Consider the following 8,761-nt stretch of genomic DNA (forward strand, 5'->3'; position numbering starts at 1 on the left):
TTTTTATCATTGTGGGGTATTGTGTGTAGAATGGTGAGGAAAGATTGTTTTTCAATCCATTTTAGAATAAGCCTGTAACGTAACAAAATTAGGAAAAAGTGAAGGGGTCTGAATACTTTCTGCATGCATTGTATGTTATTTAGAATACTAATTAATCATTGTGATCTTCCAAGAAATTGATTCAGCTTTGATCTAACTTTACTAAATGAGCACCATTGTGAAATGTGGCGGATCGACGCTCTGGTGCGCCCTGGGAGGCAGCACTGCACCCCTGCAGTCCGCTGCACCCAATGAACAATTCAATCACAACTCCTACTATTTTTCCCCGTGCAGAATTTGGTGAAAATCTGGTAATATTTGGCCAAGGAAACTTTTTAATGGTTGGTCTCAGGGAATGTAAATCAGTTAGGAAGGGAGAATTTTAAAACGGGATTGAGTGGAGTGGCAGCAAATAATGAGGATGGAGAGCCTCACAAGTTTGAAGAAAGTACCTTTCAGTTTAATACGGCTGTGTAGTTACTGTTGTAGCTCTTAATCAGCAGCACTCCTTTTGTAAATTGTTAGGCCTCACTGTCCTCTCCAAATTCAGCTGGAATTTAGCCCCGATAAGATGTGAGAAATATGATTGGTTGAGGATCGGCCTATTGATCTACATCTCTTGTCCTCAGCAGAATATCAGAACTCAAGTGTTTAACGTCACCTGTGGCTTAGTCTTAGTCCACATCCTTATGATAGCCTATAGCTCCTTTCATGAACTCTATGTGATTGCAAGAGACCAGTCGGAATGTCTGACTGAAATACGGGACAAATCAACTTTTTTGTTGTTGTGGTGTTTAAATGTGTTGATAAAATGTGGGACATGATTGTTTGGGCCAAAATCAAATCAAATCAAATTTTATTTGTCACATACACATGTTTAGCAGATGTTAATGCGAGTGTAGCGAAATGCTTGTGCTTCTAGTTCCGACAATGCAGTAATAACCATTGTCCCGCACAATCCCGAGACAATCCAAATTCGACACACTCCTAGAGAGGGAGATATATTTTCCGCCGAAGTGGGCCTTTCTCTTCCCTCTGTGCCATTATTATGACACAAACAGCAGACTCTTAAAAACAGACCAGGATCAGTTTTGTGTTTTGTCCTCTAGTTGGTAAATAAACACTTTCCATTATAAAAGCTGTTTCTAGATCTGTAGTGTATTGGCCCTTGCTTTCTCGCGATAACATGCTCGGGCTGGGTAAGGGCGCAGTGTACATGATCTGATCTACAAATCACCTGAAATGGCGCACACCTGCTTTAGTTAACACGCATTCTGCACAGATCAGCGAGTCTGCGCAGTACCAGCCCAGGCGGTCCCGCATGAGCAAGCCAATGGGCCGCAAAGCACCCTGGGACTTCCTTTCTTTCCGAGGCCATATTGGAGCGAGATACTTGTAAGTTCAGCTCTGTGTTTATTCTTTAAAAATAAATATATTTAGGCCATTTTGGTGCACATCACCCGGTTGATTACTAACGTAAGGTTGTCCAATCTCTTAATGTTTTGTTCAGGTTGGCCAGAACGGACTAAATCGCAGCTATGGTTGCCGCAAAGAAGACGGTGAGTCGAGCTCTCATGAACGGTGGAAAGCAACTCACGTGGAATCGTGGTTTCTGGGCTAAACCATCACATGTGTTGAGCTAACTGGCAATGTTGACCGTATATATGTTTAATTTGCCCCAACATACAACTTTCTAATTCCCAGGACATGTCTAGTTTTTGCCAACTTGCCTAATCTAGCCATATAGCCAGCTCTCTCGTAACATTCGCCGACTCGCCATTTAGCGACTAGTTAACGTTTTAACTAGTTGTCCAGACGGCAATTTGAATGATTGCATTGGGGTATTTTGAGTTGGCTAATCGAGAAACGCTATGTAACAGTACTGTTCTCGGAAATATATCTGATAAATCCAGTTAGCAGCTCTTCTGCAACACCATGTCGGCGTGTACAATTAGCTAACAGCCAAGCAGATTAAGAAATAAACGAGTATGCTTGCTATATGCACTCAAATCACATGTATTTTTGTAACATTTATTTTACTAGGCAAGTCAGTTAAGAACAAATTATTTTCATTGATGGCCTAGGCACATTGGGTTAACTGCCTTGTTCAGGGGGCAGAACGACAGATTTTTACCTTGTCAGTTCAGGGATTTGAACTTGCAACCTTTCGGTTACTAGTCCAGGGCTCTAACCACTAGACTAAGACCGTATCATGTTTGTTCGTATCATGTCACCAATTGTTTCTTTGGTGGTAGAAAAAGTCCCTGGAGTCCATAAACTCCCGTCTCCAGCTGGTGATGAAGAGCGGTAAATACGTTCTGGGATACAAGCAGTCCCAGAAGATGATCCGCCAGGGAAAAGCCAAGCTGGTCATCCTGGCCAACAACACACCTGCCCTCAGGTAACTAGTTGGCCTACATCACAATTATGTAGCATTATTCGCTAATGAAGTTAAAGCTATCAATAATACACTTTTCACGCAAACTTGGTGAGCTAAAGTTTACTGTGCTAGCCTGAGTTGTGTTCATTAGTCGGATTCTGTTACAAAACATTTTGCAATGGAAACCGTTTGCACCAAATGGAAACTAGAGTTGCTGTTGGACATGTAAGTCCCTGGAGTAAATGGTTAACAGTTCCCGTTGCAAAGGGTTTTGCAATAGACATCACGTCTTGCAACGGAATCCGATTGAATGAATACATGTCGGGGCCCTCATCCACCATAGTGTCTGGAACCATGTGAATGGATTTTCAAAGCCAGCTGGGTAGTTAGGCTTGGTGTGATGGACTTACAATCTTCCTAATGGGGTCCCAGTAATCCTAGGAATAGTTCAATTTCTACTTCCATAAGTGTTTTAAATAGTTAGTCACATTGAATTAACCAAATAAGCATATAAAGTGTTGCTTGTGTGTTCTTACGGGTAATTTTATTTTCCTGTACTCCTCCTACAAAGGCACACCTGTATTGGTCTGCTTGCAGGTGTGTAAGAACAGGAGGAACATTGAAATGAGGGCTGGTTTTGTGTTACTGGCTGCTTCTGCAGTTGATCATTCAGCAATCAGACACCTTGAGAAAACAACTAGCCTTTTCTCTCTTTCTGTACCTTTTTATGTAACTAGACAAGTCAGTTAAGAACAAATTCTTATTTTACAAATTTAAACCCGGACGATGCTGGGCCAAATGTACGCAACCCTATGGGATGCCCAATCATGGCCGGTTGTGATTCAGCCTGGAATCGAACCAGGGGGCGCCTCTAGCACTGCCATATACCGCTGCGCCACTCGGGAGCCCCAAAGAACTACAGCATTAGACAGAAGTGGATCACTGTTGCAGTGTACTTGTGTTCATGTTGCTTTCCCCATACACACACAGGATCATGTTTCATTCAATAATAAACACACGTGGGCATACTTTGATAAAAGGTATTTGTCCTTCCTCAGGAAGTCTGAAGTGGAGTACTATGCCATGTTGGCCAAGACTGGCGTCCATCACTACAGTGGGAACAACATCGAGCTGGGCACGGCCTGTGGAAAGTACTTCAGGGTGTGCACACTGGCTATCATCGACCCCGGTGAGTGTCCAATCAGACTGCATGTCCTGTTTACCACGCCTATTCTGTTGATGTATAGTCTGCAGACAATCCTTTAGTAGTGAGCAGTTTGATACGGTTCATTCAAACATCATTGTTTTCAAAGATCACATGAACGTCAGGAGAATGGTCAACACAACCTTATCAAACTGCTCTACTTTCACATGACATGAGTATGTTTGATTCAATCGTTTTTCACGAATGTGTAGATGTGTTTGTCTTATACCGTTGCGCACCAATTTTCCCGTTGTGGATTTTTGCATCAGTTGGATATACGGTGGTCTGACCAGCACTAGGGATTCACTAGCTAAACACCCAATGGTGCATTTACCTGAACTGGCTGGGCGCTCTGCTCTAGTCAGTTACTTCCTACCTCATTAGTGACAATGCCTTAGTTCTCCTCAAGTTAAAGATGCACTATGCAGAAATTGCTCCACCATTTCCTGGTTGCTATAATTCTATTAGTTCGCTAATTTCATTTAGTGACAAAACAAGTCTAGTTTAGAGAATCAGTGTACCATCTAAACCGATGTGAAATGTTTTCTATAACCACAAATATTGTATTTTCTGCTGTTTGATGCAAAAACACGACAGGGTCTGAAAGTATTGGTACTTTTGATATAAGTGTAAATAATTTATAAAATTCCTTATATTAAGCAAAGCAGATGGCCACATTTTCTATTTATTTATTTGCAGATAGCCAGGGGCATGCGCCAACAATTTACAAATGTTTAGTGATTCTGACAGATCAGAGGCAGTGGGGACGTTCCCTTTAAGTGTGTGAATCAGACAGTTTTCCCCCTAAGTATTCAAAATGTAAAAAATACTGTTTTCTTTAGGAGTGAAGTAAAAGTAGTCAAACATATTGATAGAGTACTTTACACCACTGGTTTTACCTATATCACCTGGGTTGTTGATTGGATCTTGTATGCTAAATGTAATATTGGTCTATTAACAGGTGATTCTGACATCATCAGGAGTATGCCAGACCAGCCGCAGGGGGAGAAGTAGACATTTCACTCTTAATGTTACAAATAAACTTGGTCGAATGGTGTTTCTTTGGTCTGTCTGTCTTAGTGTGCACAAACATTTAGCTACTAGACCGCGTCAGAATACGACGGCCTCCTCCCACAAGATAGAATACAACTACATTCTATAATGACACGGCCTACTGCCACAGGATAGAAAACGACTACATTCTATAATGACACGGCCTACTGCCACAGGATAGAATACGACTACATTCTATAATGACACGGCCTACTGCCACAGGATAGAATACGACTACATTCTATAATGACACGGCCTACTGCCACAGGATAGAATACGACTACATTCTATAATGACACGGCCTACTGCCACAGGATAGAATACAACTACATTCTATAATGACACGGCCACAGTTTTCAAGTTGGCTGGATGGACGTCCTTTGGGTGGTTGACCATTGTTAATACACACAGGAAACTGTTGAACGTGAAAAACCCAGCAGCACTACTACCATAACCCCCTCAAAGACACAAATCTTTTGTCTTGCCCATTCACCCTCTGAATGACACAGATACAATCCATGTGTCAAGGTTTAGTAACCTTTAACCTGACTCCTCTCCTTCATCTACACTGAAGTGGATTTAACAGGTGACATCAATAAAGGATCATAGCTTTCACCTGGTCAGTCTGTCTTATGGAAAGAGCAAACCTACTCATTGATGGGTTATTCTTTATTTGAACTAATTTCTACATTGTAGAATAATAGTGAACACAAACTGAATCATGTAGTAACCAAAAAAGTGTGCAAAGGGTGGCTACTTTTAAAAATATATTAGCTTTTTTTTTAACACTTTTTGGTTACTACATGATTCCATTTGTTATTTCATAGTTTTGATGTCTTCACTATTATTCTACAATGTAGAAAATAGTACAAGTAGAAACCCTGGAATGTGTTCATGTGTCCAAACTTTGACTGCTCATATATTATACTGATCAAAAATATAAACTCAACGTGCAACAATTTCGAAGACTTTGAGTTAGAGTTCATAAGGAAATTCATTAGGCCCTGGTCTATGGATTTCTTATGACTGGGAATACAGATATGCATCTGTTGGTAACATATCCCTTGAAGGAAAAAGGAAACCGCACACTGCTCTTGATAGTATCTTACGTATCGGCCACACGGCCTTCGTCAGAGTTTGTGACCAAGCTTCATCTTGTTCATTTGTTGCCATGCACCTGCAAATTAGATTGCTCAGATGTGTGAGTGCCTTTTGAATTTGGTAACATATCCCTTAAAAGGCAGTGGCGTGGATCAAGAGGCATGAGGCAAAAGGCATGAGGAGGTAGGCGAATAATTACAATTTTGCAGATTAACACTGGAGTGATAAATGATCAGATGGTCATGTGCAGGTAGAGATACTGGTGTGCAAAAGAGCAGAAAAGTAAATACATAAAAACAGTATGGGGATGAGGTAGGTAAATTGGGTGGGCTATTTACCGATGGACTATGTACAGCTGCAGCGATTGGTTAATTAATAACAAGTCTGTTTTCAGCTTCCAGGAATTTTGTACCGATCCTTGTCGTGATAATGTGAGGTGGCGGATGAATGGAATGACAATGGGCCTCAGGTCTCGTCACGGTATCTCTGCATTCAAATTGCCATCGATAAAATGCTATCGACTTGTCAGTAACTTACCAAAACCCCACCACCTGTTCACATCATCAGCTGCCACCTGCCCGGTACAGTTGAAACCGGGATTCATCCTTCAAGGTTATACTTCTCCAGCGTGCCAGTGACCATTGAAGGTCAGCATTTGCCCACTGAAGTCGGTTACAACGCCAAACTGCAGTCAGGTCAAGAGCCTGGTGAGGATGACAAGACGGTTTACGCAGAAATACTTATTTTTTATTTAACCTTTATTTAACTAGGCAAGTCAGTTAAGAACAAATTCTTATTTACAATGACGGCCTAGGAACAGTGGGTTAACAACCTTCCGGTTACTAGTCCAACTCTCTAACCACTAGGCTACCCTGCTGCCCCAAACTGACATGCAGATACTGACTTTGGTTGTGTAAACCCACAGTTTCATCAGGTGGCTGGTCGCAGGCGATCTCACGTGTAAAGAGTCGGATGTGGAGGTCCCTGGGCTGGCGTGGTTACATGTGGTTTGCATTTGTGATGCCGGTTGGACGTACTGCCAAATTCTCTAAAACGATTATTGAGGAAACCTATGGTAGAGAAAGGAACATTCAATTATCGTAGCACGGTAGCACATCCAGAGATCGGTTTAAAGCCATTAAACAAACACTATCTGTTTGTCATAGATGTACAATATTAATGAGATGAAAAGTGAGTTCCTAACGAGTTCAGGAAGCAGAGCTTGAGCTCTGTGAGACATTGGGTCAGACGTTTTGAGACCTTTACAAAATATGCACATTTTCTCTAACATTAAAACATACAAATAAGTATTTTACAGTTATAAGGAAGTATAGTTAGTCTTTTTTATGATTTTACTATATTTAGAAAGCATATCAGTCATTTCAAGTCTTATTCATCCAGTTTAGTTGAACAGGAAATACATCATATCAAATATTCCATTTGTCCTGTGTACTGGAGCTCATGTCCTGTGTACTGGAGCTCATGTCCTGTGTACTGGAGCTCATGTCCTGTGTACTGGAGCTCATGTCTTCAGAAGTGACGACACCTCAGCAATTTACAACTATTTTTTACCAGAAAGGTGAGATTAACCTTTCTTGGAGTATGCAGCATTACTAGTTATTGTTTATGACCCTCATGATAAATACTTACTTTTGAGGATTACATTTAATTGGTTAAAAGTTTATTACCTTTAGAGCTGTTTTTAAGACTAAGAACAATCCTCTAAAAACAGAAGTCAACTCCGAAAGTAGCTCATGATTATTTGACATGTAGATTTGTTTGAGAAAGTACAATCAACATTTCACAGCCACTGCTAAATAAATCATTACAAAATGACATTTTGTTTCAAAATTATATCGGTTGATACCAGGGTTCGGGAGTAACGGATTACAAAAAAATGGTGACTGTAATCCGTTGTTTCCAGCAAAAATATTTAAAAACTAGATTACTTTTAAATTCAGAAAGGAGGTTTGCCCAATTTCTTTTGAGAGATAGGAACAAAACAAATGTTTTCTCAATGGCATCAAAATTAGCACTGAAAAAAAGGCGCAAATGTAAGTTTGTTCCACCTGAGTGAGTTTGACCACAAGTCAGAGACCACTATGATGACACACCAAATGTGTTTGATGGATCACTAGGGAAAGAGCAGGAATAGGCTTTTGTAGACTACAGCGATTGCTGTCGGCATCCAAAGATTATCCAACTTGAATTAACGCTTGGAGGTAAGGATGACAGTAGTGGTGTAGTCTACGACGATATGGATATCACTTATTATTGATATCTACATAGCGCATTGATGTGAATCACACTGCTATGCTCTCATTTAGCTATTTGCGTCGTATGGATTGTGGTTGTTGTGGATGGCTGTTCACAAATCTAAATGTGTATTTGAACCCGATAATGGTTGAATTCAAAATGTTTAAGCTGCGCATCAATCATTGTTTTTGAAATCAGTGGACAGCCAGTACAAAATGCTTCTTGCTGCATAGTGCGGATCCCAGCCTCTTGCTCCATCTAATACATGCTGATAAAAAAACATAGGCCTAATGGACACATGCTCTAACTGGCACATTTCTGATTTTCCCTTTAAGTCTATCTGTAGTTGCTACAATTATATATATATATATATATATACATACATACATATACATACATAAATAGATTCTTGAAGCTTAGTTCAACTGTCACACTCCATCAGAACCCAAAATATAAGCTTGTTTTTCTCCAATGTTTGTAAACATTGTTCATGTAAAAACACAATGTATAGCCTAACGTGGTTAAAGCTATCATTTTGATATCATGGATGGTCAGTCCTTACATCCATAGCTCTGTTTATTAATCTGAGAGTGGTTACATTTCTCCAGGCCCATCTCTCAGCTTCTTACCAAAACAGAGGCGGGGCACCAGTTGTTATTGTTTCATCTGTGGATTTTCCCTTTAATATCAATGCAGCTCTTTAAAGCGTCAACAACAAAAAGGTAAAC

At 40.4% G+C, this 8,761-nt stretch overlaps 1 protein-coding gene across 1 annotated transcript; it reads left to right on the top strand.

Moving 5' to 3' along the window:
• The first annotated feature begins 1,326 nt into the window (after positions 1–1,326).
• Positions 1,327–4,680, top strand: LOC110496774 (60S ribosomal protein L30). Its single transcript, XM_021572809.2, has 5 exons — positions 1,327–1,434; positions 1,550–1,598; positions 2,295–2,440; positions 3,478–3,608; positions 4,585–4,680. The coding sequence occupies exons 2-5, from the start codon at positions 1,578–1,580 to the stop codon at positions 4,635–4,637; spliced, it is 351 nt and encodes a 116-aa protein (XP_021428484.1). The 5' UTR covers positions 1,327–1,434; positions 1,550–1,577; the 3' UTR covers positions 4,638–4,680.
• Positions 4,681–8,761: the final 4,081 nt, after the last annotated feature.

Source organism: Oncorhynchus mykiss, chromosome 18 (assembly GCF_013265735.2).
Source record: "Oncorhynchus mykiss isolate Arlee chromosome 18, USDA_OmykA_1.1, whole genome shotgun sequence".
Taxonomy (NCBI): domain Eukaryota; kingdom Metazoa; phylum Chordata; class Actinopteri; order Salmoniformes; family Salmonidae; genus Oncorhynchus; species Oncorhynchus mykiss.

Excerpts from the sequence above, each read along its gene's own strand:
- LOC110496774 (XM_021572809.2), top strand. The coding sequence starts at position 1,578 with ATGGTTGCCGCAAAGAAGACG. Across the intron at positions 2,441-3,477 it reads AACAACACACCTGCCCTCAG|GAAGTCTGAAGTGGAGTACT; the intron begins GTAACTAGTTGG and ends GTCCTTCCTCAG. Across the intron at positions 3,609-4,584 it reads ACTGGCTATCATCGACCCCG|GTGATTCTGACATCATCAGG; the intron begins GTGAGTGTCCAA and ends GTCTATTAACAG.